The sequence below is a fragment of the Rhinoderma darwinii genome, chromosome 9 (assembly GCF_050947455.1).
Source record: "Rhinoderma darwinii isolate aRhiDar2 chromosome 9, aRhiDar2.hap1, whole genome shotgun sequence".
Taxonomy (NCBI): Eukaryota; Metazoa; Chordata; class Amphibia; order Anura; family Rhinodermatidae; genus Rhinoderma; species Rhinoderma darwinii.
This window is the reverse complement of record NC_134695.1, coordinates 70,822,044-70,843,146: the sequence shown is the minus strand read 5'-3', so window position 1 is coordinate 70,843,146 and position 21,103 is coordinate 70,822,044. Positions and strand designations below refer to the sequence as shown.

The 21,103-nt window shown below is 42.6% G+C and overlaps 2 protein-coding genes across 5 annotated transcripts in view; one reads left to right on the top strand and one right to left on the bottom strand.

Annotated features, from left to right (window-relative positions):
• Window positions 1-7,084, top strand: part of GAS2 (growth arrest specific 2) — a 58,005-nt gene extending 50,921 nt beyond the window's left edge. The window contains exon 8 of the mRNA XM_075837064.1: window positions 6,265-7,084. Coding sequence (XP_075693179.1) covers window positions 6,265-6,483 — 219 coding nt within the window. The 3' untranslated portion in view covers window positions 6,484-7,084. The remainder of the gene's footprint in view (window positions 1-6,264) is intronic.
• A 5,242-nt stretch (window positions 7,085-12,326) lies between these two features.
• Window positions 12,327-20,497, bottom strand: SVIP (small VCP interacting protein). Of its 4 annotated transcripts, none has more exons than XM_075838098.1 (4): window positions 20,102-20,497; window positions 16,481-16,531; window positions 15,395-15,520; window positions 12,327-13,005 (listed from the first exon to the last, which is right to left on the bottom strand). In XM_075838098.1, exons 1-4 carry the CDS (start codon window positions 20,234-20,236, stop codon window positions 12,991-12,993), a joined length of 327 nt encoding a protein of 108 aa, XP_075694213.1. In that variant the 5' UTR covers window positions 20,237-20,497; the 3' UTR covers window positions 12,327-12,990. The 4 variants fall into 4 exon arrangements, with proteins under 4 accessions (XP_075694213.1, XP_075694214.1, XP_075694215.1 ...); XM_075838099.1 differs by having other exon boundaries at window positions 20,126-20,493; XM_075838100.1 differs by having other exon boundaries at window positions 20,150-20,487.
• Window positions 20,498-21,103: the final 606 nt, after the last annotated feature.

The following is a 21,103-nucleotide window of genomic DNA, read 5'->3' as shown; positions in this document are numbered from 1 at the left end:
CTATCTATCTATCTCTCATATCTAATATCTATCTATCTATCTATCTATCTATCTATCTATCTATCTATCTCTCATATCTAATATCTATCTATCTCTCATATCTAATATCTATCTATCTATCTATCTATCTATCTATCTATCTCATATCTATCTATCTATCTATCTATCTCTCATATCTAATATCTATCTATCTATCTATCTATCTATCTATCTATCTATCTATCTATCTATCTATCTATCTATCTATCTATCTATCTATCTATCTATCTCATATCTATCTATCTATCTATCTATCTATCTATCTATCTATCTATCTATCTATCTATCTATCTATCTATCTATCTATCTATCTCATATCTATCTATCTATCTATCTCATATCTATCTATCTATCTATCTCATATCTATCTATCTATCTATCTATCTATCTATCTATCTATCTATCTATCTATCTATCTCATATCATATCTATCTATCTCATATCTATCTATCTATCTATCTATCTATCTATCTATCTATCTATCTATCCCATATCTATCTATCTATCTATCTCATATCTATCTATCTATCCCATATCTATCTATCTATCTCATATCTATCTATCTAATATCTATATCTATCTATCTATCTATCTCATATCTATCTATCTATCTATCTCTCATATCTAATATCTATCTATCTATCTATCTATCTCATATCTATCTATCTATCTATCTCATATCTATCTATCCCATATCTATCTATCTATCTCATATCTACCTATCTATCTATCTATCTATCTATCTACAGTGAAGGAAATAAGTATTTGATCCCTTGCTGATTTTGTAAGTTTGCCCACTGTCCAAGACATGAACAGTCTAGAATTTTTAGGCTAGGTTAATTTTACCAGTGAGAGATAGATTATATTTAAAAAAAACAGAAAATCACATTGTCACAATTATATATATTTATTTGCATTGTGCACAGAGAAATAAGTATTTGATCCCCTACCAACCATTAAGAGTTCAGCCTCCTCCAGACCAGTTACACGCTCCAAATCAACTTGGTGCCTGCATTATAGACAGCTCTTACATGGTCACCTGTATAAAAGACTCCTGTCCACAGACTCAATGAATCAGTCTGACTCTAACCTCTACAACATGGGCAAGACCAAAGAGCTTTCTAAGGATGTCAGGGACAAGATCATAGACCCGCACAAGGCTGGAATGGGCTACAAAACCATAAGTAAGACGCTGGGTGAGGAGGAGACAACTGTTGGTGCAATAGTAAGAACATGGAAGACATACAAAATGACTGTCAATCGACATCGATCTGGGGCTCCATGCAAAATCTCACCTCGTGGGGTATCCTTGATCCTGAGGAAGGTGAGAGCTCAGCCGAAAACTACACGGGGGGAACTTGTTAATGATCTCAAGGCAGCTGGGACCACAGTCACCAAGAAAACCATTGGTTACACATTACGCCGTAATGGATTAAAATCCTGCAGTGCCCGCAAGGTCCCCCTGCTCAAGAAGGCACATGTACAGGCCCGTCTGAAGTTTACAAATGAACATCTGGATGATTCTGAGAGTGATTGGGAGAAGGTGCTGTGGTCAGATGAGACTAAAATTGAGCTCTTTGGCATTAACCCAACTCGCCGTGTTTGGAGGAAGAGAAATGCTGCCTATGACCCAAAGAACACCGTCCCCACTGTCAAGCATGGAGGTGGAAACATTATGTTTTGGGGGTGTTTCTCTGCTAAGGGCACAGGACTACTTCACCGCATCAATGGGAGAATGGATGGAGCCATGTACCGTCAAATCCTGAGTGACAACCTCCTTCCCTCCACCAGGACATTAAAAATGGCTCGTGGCTGGGTCTTCCAGCACGACAATGACCCGAAACATACAGCCAAGGCAACAAAGGAGTGGCTCAAAAAGAAGCACATTAAGGTCATGGAGTGGGCTAGCCAGTCTCCAGAAAAAAAGAAAAAAGAAAAATGATCCAGAAATATAACTAGGCACTCTTGGGTTAAATAAAATTTAACATAGTATTTTATTTTTGAATCCAGATAATACCGGCCACATTTAATTTATACATGAATACAAAATTTACAATTTAAAAAGAGAAATCTCCTGGCCAGGAAAGAAAACATACAATAGAACCTTCAAAACATAGGTGATATTGCCTGATGGATATATATCAAACTATATATGTATAAACAATTTTGAAAGATTTCAAAAAATGAAAAACCGCTGGGTTGTGTTCACACTTGCGGTTTTCAAACATATATATTATTTTTATCACAAAATGGCCAGAGTTCCTATTTGGAGTAGCTGGTAATGAAATTTTTAAAGAAATTCACTTTATATGTAAGTAACATGACTTTACTCTCAAGATAGGAAAATAGCCTCATGAATTAAAGGAATGTGGTTAACAGCGTGCTTTTTTTCCTTCTCATTAATGAATCCTCAGATCCAAATCAGATTTTATGGTGATAGGAAGTCTTTTCACAGACCTTTGGGTCAATGTGTAGCTCTCATGATATTAGGCTTTAAGGCAAGACATCAACTTTTATAGGTTTTTTACCTTTACCTTCGACATCCAGCAAGTGCCGGGAAACCATGCAGGGAAGCGGTCAGCTCTGAGGTGGAAAATAGCAAATCTCCACAGAAGGAAAGTTCACTTTGTGTGGCCACACATAAATTTCAAAGCCTTCAAATCTCCACCCGACAATGCAGGATCGCACCCCGGTATATCAGCTGGATAAGGGCACTCCGAGAGGAACAGACCCAATGGAACAGGATCGCACACCGGCAACCAGATAAATAAAACTTCCAGAGTATGTCTCCTTCCACGTGTGATCTTCAACACTGGACAGGTATTCTCAGGGCAGGGTTTGGACGTCACTACCCGCCCCGTTAATTAGAACAGCTGACGCGTTTCATCCCTGAACGGGATTTCTTCAGAGCAGTTTGACAGGTACTGCCAAACACACCATATTTATAGTGTCCCAAATTCATTCATTGGTTCAATGATAAAAAACATAATGTTTGAAAGATATTATAGAATAATATATCTAGATCTTTCATGAGATGCCATAATGCTATCCATCTCTCAATTTTGATAACCGACATAGACATTTTTATATTCAAACATGCAATTCCTATATCCATTAAATCACATCCATAAGTATATTCGGTATTTTCAAAGAAAGGGCAATCAGTGGTGTGTCTATACTTTATCAAGATAAGACCAATAACTGAATTTTACATAGGAGTACAATTGCTACCTGAACTCAAATATGAATTCTTCCGTAAATACGGTTGACTACTAATATCCAGACCCTATGTTGGATTTCTGAAGGAACAAATTTTTCTTCAATAACGGATCCTTTATTAGACCTTTTAAATAAAAGACGCCGAAGTCTGATCGAGTTATTAATTTTTTAATTCCCTATACATATACGATTTGAAATTCTTATAATACTTCAGGGGAAGCAGGGAGAGAGGACCATCACCTGTTAAGGTATTAGGACCCGGGTCCCCACCACCCCCGAATCAATTTGATTTTAATACAATAAAGATTAGTTTGATAATTTTACTACTAAATTTCATAAAATTATGTATATATGTATAAGACTATGGCACATGGTAGAAGCTGTCGAGGGATCCCAAAGGGGGCAGGAAGAGGGATCCAGTGTCCATAGAACAATGGATCCCTAATTCCCACCACCCACGGGGACCAAAACCGCAACTCTCCTCACTACATAGGATTGCAAGAGATGGATATAATCTTCATTTATTTTATAATATTTATCCAATTAATTAATCATTTCATATTGGAAAAAAAAAAAAAAAATTTGTTCATACTCATTCCACTAAAAGTAGATTACCAATGTATAAGAAATGGGACATCCAGACCAAAGACACACACTAGGCTTCCAAGGGAAAAAGAATTATCTGATCCAAAAATTTCACACTCAATTTTACTAAGTCTTTCTCCAAGGATGAAATAATTAGGGTCCCATTTTTTGATCCAACACTCATCCATAAAGTATTGTTTTTATCTAATACTAGGTAACTCCAAAATACCGAGAGATGAGAAGGGAATACAATGCTAGGAGACAAAACAGCCTCTTGGCTCCCATCTATTCAAAGGAACATATTAAATTTTATTTCATTATTTAGTCCCCTAGGATTCAAGGTTCCCAGTGTGTAAATCCACATAGTTTCTTTCTGGAGGAGTGTTCGGTTGAGATCACCTCCCCTTCTGTCTTGAAATAATTGATAAATCCCCATGAATTTTAAGCCAGTTGGTGATTGGGCATGATACGTTTTGAAGTGTGCAGCTAAAGGATTTGTCATTTCACCCTTGGTAATGTCCCGAATGTGTTCGCTAATACGAATATGTAATTCTCGTTTCGTTTTCCCAATGTATTGTTTCCCACATGGGCAGATAATAGAGTAAACGACCATGGTTGAGCGGCAATTAATAAAATTATAGACTTTGAATTCCCTTTTATGTTCACTGTCAAGAAAGGTATCTGATTTTAACACATACTTGCAACATCTACAAGAGCCACACATGAACATTCCTTTTGGACGTTTCTGTAGCCATTTCTCATTGTCTGGGGTCCTTCTCTTGAACTCAGAACTCACCAACATATTCCTCAGCGTGGGGGCCTTTCTGGGAACCATACTCGGTACATTCCCCACTATTGAGTTGATTCTTTTGTCCAAAGTTAAATGTGGCCAGTTTTTAATCATCAAATTCCGAAGTATGTTCCAATGGGACCCATACCTCGAAATGAATCTGACTCTATTATCACTGTTATCTTTTTTACCTCTTTTGAGAATTTCCTCTCTATTCTGCCTAGATGCCCTATTGTATCCTTTCTTGATCATTTTTTTGGAGTATCCCCTATCTTCAAAGCGAGAGGATAGATCGTGTGCTTCGCTTTTGAAGTCCCTGAAATCAGTACAGTTACGACGAATTCGAAGAAATTCGCTTATCGGGATCCCCTTAATTTGAGAGGGAAAGTGATGGCTACTTGCTGCCAAAAGGGTATTACCTGATGTTGGTTTCCGATATGTGGTCGTTTTTAATCTATTTCCCTCCCTATGAATATTAAGATCTAAAAAGCTAATGTGATCTTCACTATAAGTGAAGGTCAGAAGAATATTCAATTTATTGGAATTTAAATCTCCGATGAAGCTTTCTAGCAAATCCAATGGTCCCTTCCAACATAAGAGAACATCATCCATATATCTAAGCCAAACAGAGGCGCATTTTCTGAAGAGGGGATGTGGGTATACTATAAATTCTTCCCACCAGTCTCCAGACCTTAATCCCATCGAAAACTTATGGAGGGAGCTGAAGATCCGAGTTGCCAAGCAACAGCCTCGAAATCGTAATAATTTACAGATGATCTGCAAAGAGGAGTGGGCCAAAATTCCATCTAACATGTGTGCAAACCTCATCATCAACTACAAAAAACGTCTGACTGCTGTGCTTGCCAACAAGGGTTTTGCCACCAAGTATTAAGTCTTGTTTGCCAAAGGGATCAAATACTTATTTCTCTGTGCACAATGCAAATAAATATATATAATTGTGACAATGTGATTTTCTGTTTTTTTTAAATATAATCTATCTCTCACTGGTAAAATTAACCGAGCATAAAAATTATAGACTGTTCATGTCTTTGACAGTGGGCAAACTTACAAAATCAGCAAGGGATCAAATACTTATTTCCTTCACTCTATCTATCTATCTATCTATCTATCTATCTATCTATCTATCTATCTCATATCTATCTATCTATCTATCTATCTATCTATCTATCTATCTATCTCATATCTATCTATCTATCTCATATCTATCTATCTCATATCTATCTATCTATCTCATATCTATCTATCTATCTCATATCTATCTCTCTCATATCTATCTGTTATCTCTTATCTAAAACCGGATGGATCTGACGACAATCTAATTTGTATGGGAGACTTTTAGCTGCCCACCAAATGTAGACTTTGGAGGAAACAATAATTGGCGTGTTAGAGAAGTGTCTGGCCGCAGCTCGTCTTCCCCTCACCAAGCAGAACAATGGGTCAATGAGCCTGAAAAAACAGAAATGTGCTCATAAGTTGTCAGTGCCCCTCCCCCACACCTCCGTGCTTTACTTAGAGGGGGTAAATGTAGCATTGATGTCCGTGGTTACTGGAGTTGGTCTCATAATACACATGGCTACAAGTTTTCCTAATTCCCAAATTTTTCTTTCCAGATGCTGCACAATAAACATGTGATGGTTCGTGTCGGAGGCGGATGGGAGACATTTGCCGGATATCTGCTCAAACACGACCCCTGCAGAATGCTGCAAATATCCCGTGTGGATGGAAAAACATCTCCGGTCCAGAACAAGTCGCCCACCATCAAAGATATGAGCCCGGATACCTACTTGGTGGTCTCTGCCCATTACAAATCCAAAAGGGAGATAAAGTGAGGCCATTAGGTGCCCCCCTCCGACCACCAAACAAGATTACTGACACTGATATGAGTATTAATAGTGATCCTTTGGCGTTGCCCTTCGGTTCCATTTACTTTTCCTTGACTTTTATCTTCTCTATGATAAAGTTTAGATTAGACTTAAAAAAAACCTCTAAAAACTCCCATTATTTTCTGTAAATTATATATTTGAGTGTAGGACGATGTGCGTGCGGGTGATTATATCTTACCCCTCAGTAACGTTGTTTATATCATGGATCCAGACTGAATGGCCGGGCAATAGGGCAGTGCCCGACGGCCCAGCATATTCCTTATCGACTCATTCCGACATCGGGGTGCAGCGGTGGATCCCCACCAAAGCCGTCAGTATAATAGATTGCTCTACTCAATTGATCAATCTACGGAGTGACGTCACTCAGCAGCGCCCACAAACCTAGAGACCGGTCAGTTTGTGCCTGATCTGATGCCTTGTAGTGTAACTCTTCTTAAAGGCTATTTCCACCATTTATTTTTTTTACTGCTCCAATAAATCTAAAATAAAAAAAAGTTATGAAATAGAACAAATGGTCTTGATTAAAAATAGCTCACCGTTTAATGTATACAGCTCCTTCACAGACCTATGTGTCTTCATGGTTACAGACTACAAACAAACACTGTGAAGTCTGATCCTGCAGTACCCATCTGTACTCTACTTAAAGGTGTTGTCCAGTTCGTAAAAATTGATGGCCTATCGTCAGCTGTTTTGAAGGGTCCGCAGCGCTCGTACGCATAACAGTAGCGGCGGTTCAGAATATTACAGCCTTCTCCCATTGAAGTGAATGGGAGAAGGCTGTAATATTGTGAACCACCACTACAGCAGTGTCGGCGATTCACAGAGTTAGCAGTAAGGGTATGTTCATACGCTGAGCCAAAAACGTCTGAAAATACGGAGCTGTTTTCAAGGGAAAACAGCACCTGATTTTCAGACGTTTTTTGAGCAACTCACATTTTTCGCGCCGTTTTTTCAGACGTTTTTGGAGCTGTTTTCAATAGAGTCTATGAGAAAACGGCTCCAAAAACGTCCCAAGAAGTGTCCTGCATATAATGTATATAAGTGTCCTGCACTTCTTTTGACGAGGCTGTAATTTTACGCGTCGTCTTTTGACAGCTGTGAAACGACGACGCGTAAATTACAGGTCGTCTGCACAGTACATCGGCAAACCCATTCAAATGAATGGGCAGATGTTTGCCGACGTATTGTAGCCCTATTTTCAGACGTAAAACGAGGCATAATACGCATCGTTTACGTCTGAAAATAGGTCGTGTGAACCCAGCCTAAGGGAAATGAAGGGGAAAAAGCACTCGTACGAGCCCTGCGGCCCCTTCAAAACGGATTGGCGGGGGGTCCGGCCAATGGACCCCCACCGATAAAACGTTGAAGGCCTATCCGGAAAATAGATATAAATTTTTAGGGACTAGACAACCCCTTTAATGCTGAATGTGGAAGGGAGTATGACTGCAGGATCAGACTACACAGGGTTTGTTTGTAGTCTGTAACCATGGAGACAAACAGGTCTGCATAGGAGATGTAGACACAAAACAATAGAACATTTTTTAATGAAGACAATTTGCAAAGTTGTTTCATTTTTTTTATTTTAGAGCAATGGAGCAATATAAAAATAAATGGTTACATGGGAAAAAAACAAAACAGTAAGATTGCTGACTTAGAGGGTGCCGCTTGTACAAATGCCATTAATAATCATTGTAAAAAGTATTCATGAGAACAATCACCATCCACCCCTAGTGCCAACCGATGCCTTAAATCGTCTGATGTCTCATTTGTTACATTCTAATTTGTTTTATTATTTGCGCCCTGTACGGTCAGAGCCATGCCCATCCCATCCTGAAACCCTCTAACAGACAGTAGAAGAGGGGCAGGTGGAAGGTAGTAATATATGGCTAAAAGATCAGACTACACATGGTATGTTTGTAGTCTGTAACTATGGCGACACATCGGTCTGCATAGGAGCTGTATACACAAAATGTTAGTACATTTTTAATCAATACTATTTGCAAAGTTGCTTCATTTTCCATTGGTCACCTTTTACGGTCATATTGTTAAACTTTACCAGATTAGGCTAGACGCACAGACGCACGAACCGACACCATACAACCCTTCTTAACACCACGTGGAGACACACAAGTGTAGCCAGAGTTTGCCATACATAACTAAAGGGCGTCTTTACGCAGGTTCTTCGCTTTAGAAACTGAGGTTTGGCACCGGATGTAGGAATCGCTGGACTCAGTGACCAGCAATTTCGTCGAGGTCTGACAGCACCACTGCCCGTCATCACCTATAGGAGCAAGTTACTTAGCGGTGTGACAAACTAATATGGCCGCCATTACAGAAGTTGTCCTTTCCTATGGTCCTGAAAGTCAAGCTTATATGGGTTATATTCCCCATACCCAGATTTTCCATTCAGGAGTACGGAAAAGCTGGTTTACAGGAACAGCAAAACGAATTATTGCACAATTAAAGGGGTATTCCGGCCCAAAAACATTTCTCAACTATCCACTTGTTTGGTTATAAATGTTAGATGGGGGGGCGGTCCTATCACATAGACAGCTCGGCTGTTTCTGCCACTCCCATAACGGTTGGAGGAAGCGGCAACGCAAGTGCTTGACCGCCGCTGCATTTAAATTCCTTGCCGCAGTTACGCAGCTCAGCGGGACGGGTTCCCTGTTTTAGCGATCAGTGAGGACACCCACTGATCTAACATTTATCATCTATCTACTGAATAGCCTATAAATGTCTTTGGCCGGAATACCCCTTTATTAACAACTCGTCAGAAGACGACGACTCAAGGACGCCTGGATTTTTTGGGGAAAATTCCTGTAAATGACCATTTAGTGTTAGACGATTCTGGAGAACACTGCGATATTCCAGCCAAGAATTTTCCTTTTTTGAGCAGAGTTTGAAATTATTTACCCGTCTTTCCCTGTTTTCTGATATTTCTTTATAGAAAAAAAAAAAAATACCCTAAAGCCTCCGAATTGTGTCTTGAGACAAAGCGGAAATGTCCTGATTTGTGTTTTTGATATTTTGACAAAAATGTTTGTTTCGGTCTTTTGTTTTTGTCTATTAATGTGCACGTTTGCTTTGGGCAGTATTATAGTGTATTCTGTAACGTGTGGCTAATTTTGATAAAGTTTGATTTTTTTTTGATTGAAAGATTCACTGTGTCTGATTGGTTGTTTGCCCAGCAGGTGGTTCCTGTAGCAACCAATCAGATTCTAGCTTTTATTTTTCAAAGGCTGGTTTCAAAATGGAAGGGGTGATCTGATTGGTTGCTATGGGCAACACCTCAATATTATTGGTTTGCAGAGAGGGAGATTTACGAAGCAGAATTCTGCTTCAAATTGCGCACTAAACTGGTCTACATGACGTGTGCCAAATTTATTGCGTGTTTCAGACAGTTTTTACGCCTCACTAGTCAGTCTTGAAGTATCTGGGAAAGAACGATCTGCTAAGAAAAATAAAATTTAGCAGATTTATTTATGGTGTGCACCATTTTTTGGCGCCAAGAGATAAAATAAGGAAGAAAAAAAAAAGAAGTGTCTGAAATGCGCCAAATTTATCATACAACATGCACCACTGTGCTTCATTTGGCAAAGTATCTGCCTGTCCGGTCTAGGTGAACAAAATTAATAAATCTATAAAGAAACTACTCTGACAAAAAGTTTCCGCGTTGCCCATGGCAACCGTATGCATCAAAACCGCTCTGGTAAAATAAAGTTGACGGGAATTGGTTGCTATGGGCAACACAGACCCTATGGTGTACGAGGGTTAATATGAGGTTGTAAATAGGGCCGGGTTTAGGACTCAAAATAAAAATTACCAATTTATTATTTAATTCTTATATTACCCGGGGACCACAGTGATCGATTGTGGCTCAGGTACGTAAAATCAGGTACGGGAAAACGACACCATATATATATATACACCACATTAATTTGTCAGAACCCCTTCCCCAAATATTCAGCTCTGGATTTTCTTTTAAAGCCGGCCTTGAGAAATTGCTGAAACGGACGATTTTTGACGGTTTCCCCCCCCAATTGTTGGCCAATTGATGACATAATATCATGCAAGCGACCGATAAGCGTCAATTTGTCTTTTATATATTCAGCCAAAACCTGAAGTTAAAGTTTATGATACAAGTTCCAGAATATGGGCATCATGAGGCGATGTTCACACGTAGCAGAAACGCTGCAGATTCTCCATCCGAATTTGCAGATGGGAATTTCCCACGTGGAACACAGAAGCAGCAAAGTGGAAGCGATCTCCACACATCTCGTCCACACGCCACAGAAGTCGTCCTGCGGTGCAGATTATCAGATCCGCGGGATGTCACAGTTTTTGCTGCGGAAGGTGAACGGGTTTGTTGTGGATTTTCCCCATTAAATGAAATTGGAAAGGAGAAATCCACAAGCAAATCCTATTCTTAGATTGTTCTGCGGGTTACCTACAGATTCCCGGCAAACTCTGCAAGTCCACGTAGATGAAAATAAGGGTATGTTCACACGCAGTGTTTTGAGACGTAATTCAGGCATTTTACACCTCGAATTACACCTCCATTACGCCTACAAACATCTGCCCGTTGTTTTCAATGGGTTTTACGATGTTCTGTTCCCACGGGGTGTAATTTTACGCGTTGCTGTCAAAAGACGGCGCATAAAAAGACGCCCGCAAAAAAGAAGTGCATGTCACTTCTTGGGACGTTTTTGGAGCCATTTTTCATTGCCTCCATTGAAAAACAGCTCCAATAACGTCCGTAGAATATGCCGCGAAAAACGAGAGTTGCTAAAAACAGTCTGAAGATCAGGAGCTGTTTTCAGGCGAAAACAGCTCTGTAATTTCAGACGTATTTTGCTACTGCGTGTGAACATGGCCTAAGGCTGCACCTGTGACGACACGTCACCGCTGGAGGTCGGGTGTACAGAGACGGTGGGAGACCAGGGAACCGCTGCCAGGGGAAGGGATTTATTTTTATACCTCTCGGCCGTTTTCCGCAGTAAAATCCCCAGAATTTGGGGCGGATTATCCTGCAGCTTCTTCTTGATTTGCTGCGGAAACAAAGTTCTGAGGGATTAACCCAAAGATCCTAGAAATGGGATAGAGGCAAACAAGCAGCGAGTCTCCTGTTCCAGGGGGATATTGGGGTGAGCGTGTAAACCAGATGGGGGTAATAATCTTTGCTACTTGGCCCCCTCACCTCCATGATCTTGCTCCTGTCACCCACCGATCCTCAGAATAAAGGCGCTGCAGCGCTACGTCCTCTGCACAGCGGTGTTCCTGGTCACCGGAGACCGCAGCCTGACCCCACATCTAAAGGTCCTAATACATAGCCCGATATAGGGCGTGAAAACGAACGCCGATCAACAAGCAGCTTGTTGATCGACGCTCGTTTGCTCCTTTCACAAGGCGCAATGATTGGGTATGTATAGGGACAAGCACTCGTTACTATGATCGCTTGTCCCTAACATTTTCATCGTGTCGGCAGCACATCATTGATTACACAGGGAGATGCGCTGCCGACAGCGATCATTTTTAATGCTGCATAAACTATATGATCAGTCGTATGTTTGCTCGTTCATTGGCTGATTGTTGTCCTGTTTACACAGGATCGGGGAGGAGCGGTCATATTGCCCGATCATTGGGCCGTGTATCAGGGCCTTTAGCAATATACCATCGCATTGTGAGACGGGAATAGCCCTTTAAGGCAGACTTACACATGACCCATAAGAGGCCGTCAGACAAAATACAGGAGGTACGGATGGAGAAGGATCGGAAGACTCGACTACTTTGAATCAAAGGTTATTTTAATATAATTACTCAGAATAAAATAAAATCATTACCATATAATTATATAAATGTCAAAGCGCCACCTCCTCCCCCGACTATCGGTAACACTGAACGATATAAAAGCCACAAGTAAAACACTTTCATAGCGGGAATGCCTTCAACTCGGCGCCAGTCCCCATGACGCATTGGAAGCAGCCATTTTTAGGATCAGCCCGTCAATGCCATACAAGCTGGTGACACCGCTGAGACAAGAGCTGCTCCATGACTCAGTGCTGCCACTAGCTGGTGAGTTGATATACTGCATCCTTGTCAATATTGCTGCATCCAATGTGTTTGGGGGGGGGGGGGGGATACAATACAAAACTTAAAAATCAACTTTTCCGCAAATATTAAGAATAGCGCTACAAATATAATATAAATAACCGATCCCTCTGAGGATTATGGAGATCTCGAGGGTTGATGTTAGAAACTGGCAAATCTTGAATCAAATCTCAGCCGCCTTCAACTGACAGCAACACCGAATACTGCAAGAATCAGGCTGGAACTCATGACAGCGCCAACTTCTTCTGGATCCACGAATGCAAATAGCAAAAGCCAGACAACGGAAGGTTCCCACGTATTGGATCTGCAATCAGGTTGAGGTCTTCTGCACCTTGAAAATCCTTAGCCGACCTGCCACTGGAGAGGAAAACGGAAGCCGTAAATCATGAAAAAACACAGCTGATAAAATACGGAAAATTGTTTTCATGCAGCAATAAAGTCTGCTCCTCAGTGCTGCCGAGCAGGACATCTAAGTTATGTTCATATATAGGAGTAGAAAAAAAGTTTTCTTTGTTTCCAGAAAAAGCGCCACTCTAGGATGTGTCTGGTATTGCAGCTCGCCCCCTTTCAAATGAATCCAAATGAGCTGCAATACCAGACTCAGCCCATGGACAAGGGTGGTGCTGTTTCTGGGAGAAAAAAAAAGCATATTCTATTTAAGGCCAGTTTCACATAAGCATAATAGCGTCATTAAACCCACGGTTACGTCAAGATTTGCGTTCTTGATACCGGAACAGAAACGCTTGTGTCAAACTGGCCTAAGGCAATAGGCGGTTTTTAATTGTGCCACACCCTAAAACTCACCTGCCAACATCCACATATCATGAATGTTAAGAAAGTGATGACTGAAGGCTGTACAGACACAACCAGCAGGGGGCAGAAAATCTGGTATAAATTATCCGCGATTTGATAAACCGTGCAAATGTCTGAAATCCAGCGTGACTCTTGACCTCTAATTGTATTTTATTATCTTATATAATGCTGTCGGTTATAAAATACTACAAACCACTGTGGCACTAATGAGGATGATGAGGACAGGATGGTAACAGCTGATCAGTACGATATGGATCTGAAAGTGGCGCAGAATCAGCCGCGTGGGTGATCGAGCTGCATTAGGATAATAGCAATGTCCCCGAAGAACATAAGTCGTAAAATCCATCCTCCAAACACCGGCAGCAGACAGACGGCGTACAAAAGGTCATTCATCGCGCCGAACGTGTCACAACTTTCTTTGTGCCCATTATATTTTATTCACGGTCAAAATCTTACTCGTCAATCTACACAGATAAATCTCTGGCGCCACCTTGTGTCAGGAGCAAGAAATTACCCTCAATGGAGGGGAATAAAAATAAAATAAAGACGGTCGGTGAATTGTTCTGACTGCAATGTCCCTGGACAAAGAAGAACATCTCATTATAGTATAAAGGCCGTACACACTGAAGTGAAGAGGATTTTACGCAATTCCACTCTCAAAATGCGGTTTAAAAATGCACGCTTTGAGGTATCCGGTTTGGGGTTTGTTTTTTTTTTTTTTTAAATGTTACCATATTTCTGTGGCATTTTTGCTGCACTTTTTTTCACTTGAAAACCACGCGTAAAAAACGTAAATCAGAAATACAAGCGCTTTTTGCCCGCGGCATTCAACAGCCGTGGCAGAAAAACGCAGCGAAAATCGAGAAATTGCAGGCAGGTAAAGATCTGCCTCAAAATTCCTCAAGAAATTGAGAGGCAGATTTTTCTGCATGCAAAAAAAAAAACTCTGTGTGAACAGGGCCTTAGTTTTCTTGTCTGTGCTGACTGGTATTGCTCTAGAGAAGCCGGAGAGGACGATTGCTGCTTCTGCAGACGCTGACACCTGACGGACGTGACCAGTGATTGGCGACCACACGTCTATATGAGGCTTCTACAAATAATTTATATCAAAATTGGAACCTTCCCTCGCAAAATCGATCGGACTTGCAGGAGAGATCTGGACCCGGCCACTAAACATGAACGTAGCGGAGATCACTGGGAGCTGCGCAGTCATCTGCTGCCCTCTGCTGTACAAAATGCTAACACCGCCTCAGATTTACAGACATTCGTTTAAGCAAGATCAACCCACTCATCTCCAGAAATACTCTGTGCTGCTATGACCCTTACCAGGATATGATTGACCACAGTGTTTTCTATTCCTGCCAGTATTACATGCTGCCCTTATTATAGGCCAATGTGTATAAGTGACAGAACCACAAAAATCTAAGTGATATACGGCCGGTCCTCATTTTTATTTACTTTCTAAATTTTAACTTTTTTTTTTGTTCCTGATCGAAACCGATCAAACTGGAAATGTGACTTTAGTCCTGCGCACTATTTACTCAGCAAACAGAGCGGCTGCATGTGATAGACGATGAAATGACTGCGAACTGAGAAGATTCATTTAGACTCAAGCTACGCGGCGACATTTCATTGCACGCAATTTGCGGTAACAATCACAGGATTAGCGCAACGCAACCCCAATGTCTCCCCATGGTAAAGAAGGTCGCAGTCGACATCTCGGAGAATTCAAGGAGTTTTGCAAAATACGTAGGAAGAGAAGCAACTCCTCCCCCTCCACGGCTCCAATATCTCCTCTGCTGAGCATGCATGTGAGGATAAGCGGCAGCTAGGCACCACTTATCGCTGGGAGACAACTGGATCATACAGAAAAAAAAATCCATCCAGCCTGATGTAAGCTTCCCGCTGACCACAGCCCCCTCGTTCTACGTACCCGAAGTCCCCCACCACCTCCGCCTCCAGCAGCGGGGGCCGAATCGGCCATCATATTGTCGATTTCTTCCTTCTTCTTTTTCTTCTGCTCCACTGATGTTGGGTTTTTAATTCCCCGAGACACAGACTTCACAGAAGATATAGAGATACAAAAGGGTTAAACTTTCCCATCTGAGCACACGTGAAATCTTCATAGTGTGATGTACAATATACGAGGGGTGAGGCGGAATATACAGTATAACTACATGAGGACCCCACCCTGCCGAGATCATTAGATGACTCAACTCCCACCCAGACATTGACGGGAAAAAAGTCGTCAAACTCGCGATTCTCTCTGACACTGCTTTATAAAAAGTCATGTGATAACAGTTGTCAGAGGAATGGTAACACCCAGTTGTCAATTTAATACATTTCTAGGAGGAATAACAGAGGAACAGAACAACGCAGATGTCTAAGAAATTGGAGGAAGCAATTGACCAAGATGTCAATAGCGTTCCAGATCAGCATGACCGTGCCGGAGCCTGTGGTCGTAGATGGGACCACGTGGTCGCTCCCGGTAACTCCAGTCGGCTTGTCTTCATTAGATGCACTCATTTAAAGGGACCGGTCTCCATTTAGGCAGCGACATTCTTTTACGGTCGATGTTAAAACGTCAGCGTTACCGTGACCCTCACAACTTCAATATTTCACTATGGGATAGAAAGTTGTAAGTCCCCCCTGTGACCACCCCAAATGAATACGACGTGGACTTTTCTTCCAATGGGGAAACATTGAACTTGTGCGCAAGTAGCGGTGCCGCCACGTTACCACGACGCGCTCGTGACCAACTGCCTGCGTGGAGCTTCAGCCTTAATGGAAGTAACTGTCCCTTTAAATGTTGGTATGCCATTGTACTCAGGTCTACGAGGTGCGATCACAGCGACCCCCGACAATTCTGTATACGGGGGAACCGGACGGCGCGCTCAGTCACTGCGTCAAGGTCGAGTGAACGTGCTCGCCGTTTCCGTATTTTGGATTCTTCTGCGTCTCTGGGTAGATTACAGTCCACCGTACTATATTATACATGAAATGCGGGTGAGGGTCTTACTTCCATCTGTCTTTTCTCCGCAGCTTCTGCCAATTGTCTTCTCTTCAGATCCTGCAGAAAAATAAAGAAATGTATAAGTGACATCATCAGTCCCAGAGAACAAGACAAGTCCGTCAGCTGCATTAAAGGGTGACCAAACGGGTCATAGTGACATGTCAGAAGTTTTGATGGGTGGGGGTCCGAGCACTGAGACCCCCACCGAACACTAACACGAAGCGACAGAATCGCTCGAGCACTCAGCCGCTTTGTTTCTGATCGTCTTTCCTCTGAAAACCAATGTAGCGGCGCGCGGGCCCATAAACTTTTAGTTTAGTTTCCCTTTAAGACGCTCCGCAATCCCCAGAGAATATTTTATGCAAGTGAATGGGGGTTTCCTGCCCGGATTTCAGCCATCGTACTGGAATGGGAGAAATCCGTACGTTCTACCGCAGCATTTGAACTCAGATGCTGAATGTCCAGGATTAGAAAGACATGGCTGCTTTCTTCCACAACAGCGCCATCCCCGTCTACAGGTGGTGTGTGGTATTGCAGCTCAGCCCCATTCACTTCAATGACGTCCATAGAGATAAACAGAAGTCTTGGAGGAAGGTGAATGAGCACATGTGGCGGTTTCTCACTCTCCATCTCACGGTCTTCCTCCTCCCCACATGACAACAGGGATTTGGGGCCGCTTTTCCTTGGCAGCGGAGAGTGACAGGGGTCGGACCGCACCTTGCTTACCCCGATGACATATTGGATTAACGGGTCATAAAAAGAAAAAAAGGGGGCGGTCATCTGACAAAAGGGTTCCGTGATCAGGCAGGTGCGCTTTAAATAGGGGCATCTACATGAGGAGTAATGAAAGAGGGCGCTGTCAGACATCTCCGAGAGCGCAAAAGACACGTTATATGGAGACGCCGGGCCAGCCGCACGCCTGCGTACACAACATGTAATATACAACTATCCCCATTAATTATGGACCAGCTTCTGTTAATACAATACCAGGACGGACCCCCGAATGCAACAGGTACCCCCTCCTGAGAAAGCAGACAGGCCAAGCCCGCGGTCACCATACATATATATGACTATTTCCGCCTCCAACGTAACCCCCAAAGACTTCAATAGAGAGGGCTGCGTCCAAACACGCCATCAGCTGGGACTAGGGGGTCACCAGACCTGCGCACTACCATAGAGTGAGGGTCCCATAAGGGGGACTCACACCGTTCCGGCATATGAACATGCCTTAAACGTTTAAGATGGGAACACCCCGTTACTGTCTGCGGCTCTCCTGACATGTCTGTAAATAATTGTATTCCCCATGTAATAAGAATCCTGGAGAATATTTTCTTAGAACGCTACACGGTGCCGTTCCTCTGTTATTCCTCCTAGAAATGTATGACTAAATTGACAATGGGCGTTACCAGTTGGGGTGGGGTCCCTCCACAGACTGACAATGTCCAATCAGTGCTCACAGTCGGGACACGCCCATTTGATAAAAGGAACGGTAACACCCAGTCGTCAATTTAGTCATACATTTCTAAGAGGAATAACAGAGGAACGGTACACTGTAGAGTAGTAGGAAAATATGTTTCAGAATCGTTATTTCATGGGGAACACCAGTATTTACTTAAACACACCAGGATATTAAAAAGTGGTTGTTTCCTCTGGATAACCTCTAGTCACATGTCCTATTAGGGCATATAGATGTCATATAGGGGGTCCCCCGCTCGATCCCACCTCCATGAGCCAGAACGGAGACCTGATCCGTCCATCTATTACATGGCTGGTCATCCATTTGTGTAATACTAGACCCCCCGGCAGCGGCCACACCCGCCATCATTTTCAAAAGGTGCTGTCACGGTAAGACCACCCCTTTTTCCGTGCCACGTGTACGGCAATACGGCATGAAGACCTGTCCAGTACGGTTATTAGGTCTGTATTACAGAGATGGAGGTATATGGGCCCATACTGCACGCTCGGGACCCCCTCTGTGGGCCAGAGTGGAGAGCAGCTCTCATGGACCCGGCCCACCCATATAATACACGATCGGCCACGTAATATTCCATTTCCCCCGGAGCGGTCGCACTTCCCCCGACATGTCACGATACTGTAATGGTTGAGCCCCCCTTCTTTCAGTGGTGAGGGACCCCGTCATTGCTGAGATCAGTGGGGGCTCAACACCCGACCTCCCACCCATCCCAATTTTATAGGGTTAAAAAAAGACATCAACGTCCTTATATGGAAAATCCATTAAACCATTAAATACGCCTCGCAATTAAACGATAAAATGAAAGTTCGCAACACTGTACGATCCTCCCTCAGGCTGCGCTATAATGACCGCAACTTGCCGGATAAATCACAACGTAATTACCGGAAAAACAATTCACCCCATTTCTCCGATCATTTCCTATACAATTAGAGTATGTGCACACGTAGTGTTTTCACGTCCCGAAAAACGGATGAAAAATCGGAACCAGAACGCCTACAAACATCTACCCATTGATTTCAATGGGAAATACGGCGTTCTCTTCCGACTGGGCATTTTTTTACGCATTTTAAAAAAACGGCCGCGGAAAAGTGCATGTCACTTCTTGAGCCGTTTTTCATTGACTCTATAGAAAAACAGCTCCAAAAATGGCCGTAAAAAACGCAGCGAAAATCGCGAGTGGCTTTAAAACCATCTGAAAATCAGGAGCGGTTTTCCCTTGAATATCTCAGTATTTTCAGACGTTTTTGATTTTGTGTGCGCACATCCCCTAAGGCCATGTTCACACGCGTAACAAAAACCGGCTGTAAATATAAAGCGGTTTTCAAGGGCAAACAGACCCTTTTTTTCAGCATGGAACGTTTTTTGCGGCGATTTTTACGGCCGTCTTTTGGAGCTGTTTTTCTATAGAGTCAATGAAAAACGGCTCAAGAAGTGACATGCGCTCCTTTTTACGAGGCTTCTTTTAGGCAGCCGTTTTTACAAACACCCCGTGGGAATGAAACGCTGTTTTTCCCATAGAAATCAATGGGCAGATGTTTGGGGGCGTTCACTTCCCGTATTTTTAGCGGTTTCTCGGGGCGTTTATGGTCCCAAAAACGGCTGAAATAGGCCGTGTGAACATAACCTCAGGGTAGATTCACACGGCCTATTTTTGGAAGTTGAAAAGTCTGACGCACGACGCCTCCAAAGATCGGCCCATTGATTTCAATGGGAAAAAAGGCGTTCTGTTCCCACGGGGCGTTTTTTTAAAAACGGCCGTGTAAAAAAACACCTCGTAAAAGAAAGGGCATGTCACTGCTTGAGCCGTTTTTGATTGACTCTATAGAAAAACAGCTCCAAAAGACGGCCGTAAAAAACGCGAGGTAAATAAAAACAGCTCCGTATTTTCATAAGTTTTTCTATTTCGCGTGTGAACGCACCCTCATAGGTTCAGCTCTCTGGGCCCATTAGTCAAACAAAAATAAAGAAAACGCTGCAAAAAATGTGAAATCCGTTCCTGTATTTAATGGAAAGAAAAGTAAATAAAATTAAAAAATGATATTTGCATTTTTTGGAACTTTAGGGAGATCTGCACTTTGCATAAAAGAGCAGTGAGTTACTAGTCACCCACCTGCCCCCCACCCTCACACCCAGGGAGGGGTCCCCCTACTCACAGGATCAGGAGTCCCCCTACTCACAGGATCAGGAGTCCCCCTACTCACAGGATCAGGGGTCCCCGTACTCACAGGATCAGGGGTCTCCACCACATCTTCAGCGGCTCCCCCCAGACATGGTAGACACAGCCCCATTCCTGGCAGTTCTCAGCCCTCAGCTTTCCAGCAGGGACAAGGGGTGGAGAGCTGGAAAAATCTACAATAACAACTAGGGACAGCCGCTGTGGTGGTGACTAGAGCGCAGGACTTAGATTCGTTTCTGTCCTCAGTGTGTCCGCGGCTCAGCAGCCGGCGGCGGCCATTTTCTTGGAGACTTCTGCTTATTATACTGTAGCTGCTGAACTTAGACATAATGGCTCCCGGAGTGGAGCAGTGTAATGTCAGACTGGCTAATCACAGAGTTCTAGAACATTGTAGAGCAATGGAGAAGATATATCAAAACTGTTGCAAGGGGAAAGTGAAGTAGTTGCCTAGAGCAACCAATAAGATTTCTGCTTTTATTTTTCAAAAGGCCTCAGAGAAATGAGAAGTGGAATCTGATTGGTTGCCATGGACAACTACTCCACTCCAAAAATACTGGCCATGTTTATGTTGGGGTTTTTTTTGCCACAAAAAACATCATAAAACCTGCAATACAGGTAAAAGTGGGTGTAGTTCTGAGGGTGTGAGATCACACGAAGTCTGGGAGCCTTAGACCTTGTTCAGACAGTGCAGATTTGCTGCAGGTTTTGCCTGCCTTTTTTAAGTTAAAACCAGAATTGGATCCAGGAGAGCAGACCGAAAGATCCTCCTTCATATTTCTTCTGTTGAGGTTGTGTTCCTGGTTTTGGCTTAAAAAGTGCATGCAAAATCTGCAGCGACTCTGCACTGTGCGAACAAGGCCTTGGACCATGTTCATGCGAATTCCGCACTCCCATTGACTTCATTAAATCCACGTCTCTTGGCAGACATTTTCCATGTGGATTTGAAATCCGACATGTAACTTATTGATGCGGAAAAGAT

Coding starts and splice junctions, on each gene's coding strand:
- SVIP (XM_075838098.1), bottom strand. CDS start 20,236: ATGGGGCTGTGTCTACCATGTCTGGGGGGAGCCGCTGAAGATGTGGTG. Junction 16,532..20,101: donor GTAGGGGGACTCCTGATCCT/GTGAGTAGGGGG, acceptor ATTTTTCTGCAG/GATCTGAAGAGAAGACAATT. Junction 15,521..16,480: donor CGGAGAAAAGACAGATGGAA/GTAAGACCCTCA, acceptor TCTTCTGTGAAG/TCTGTGTCTCGGGGAATTAA.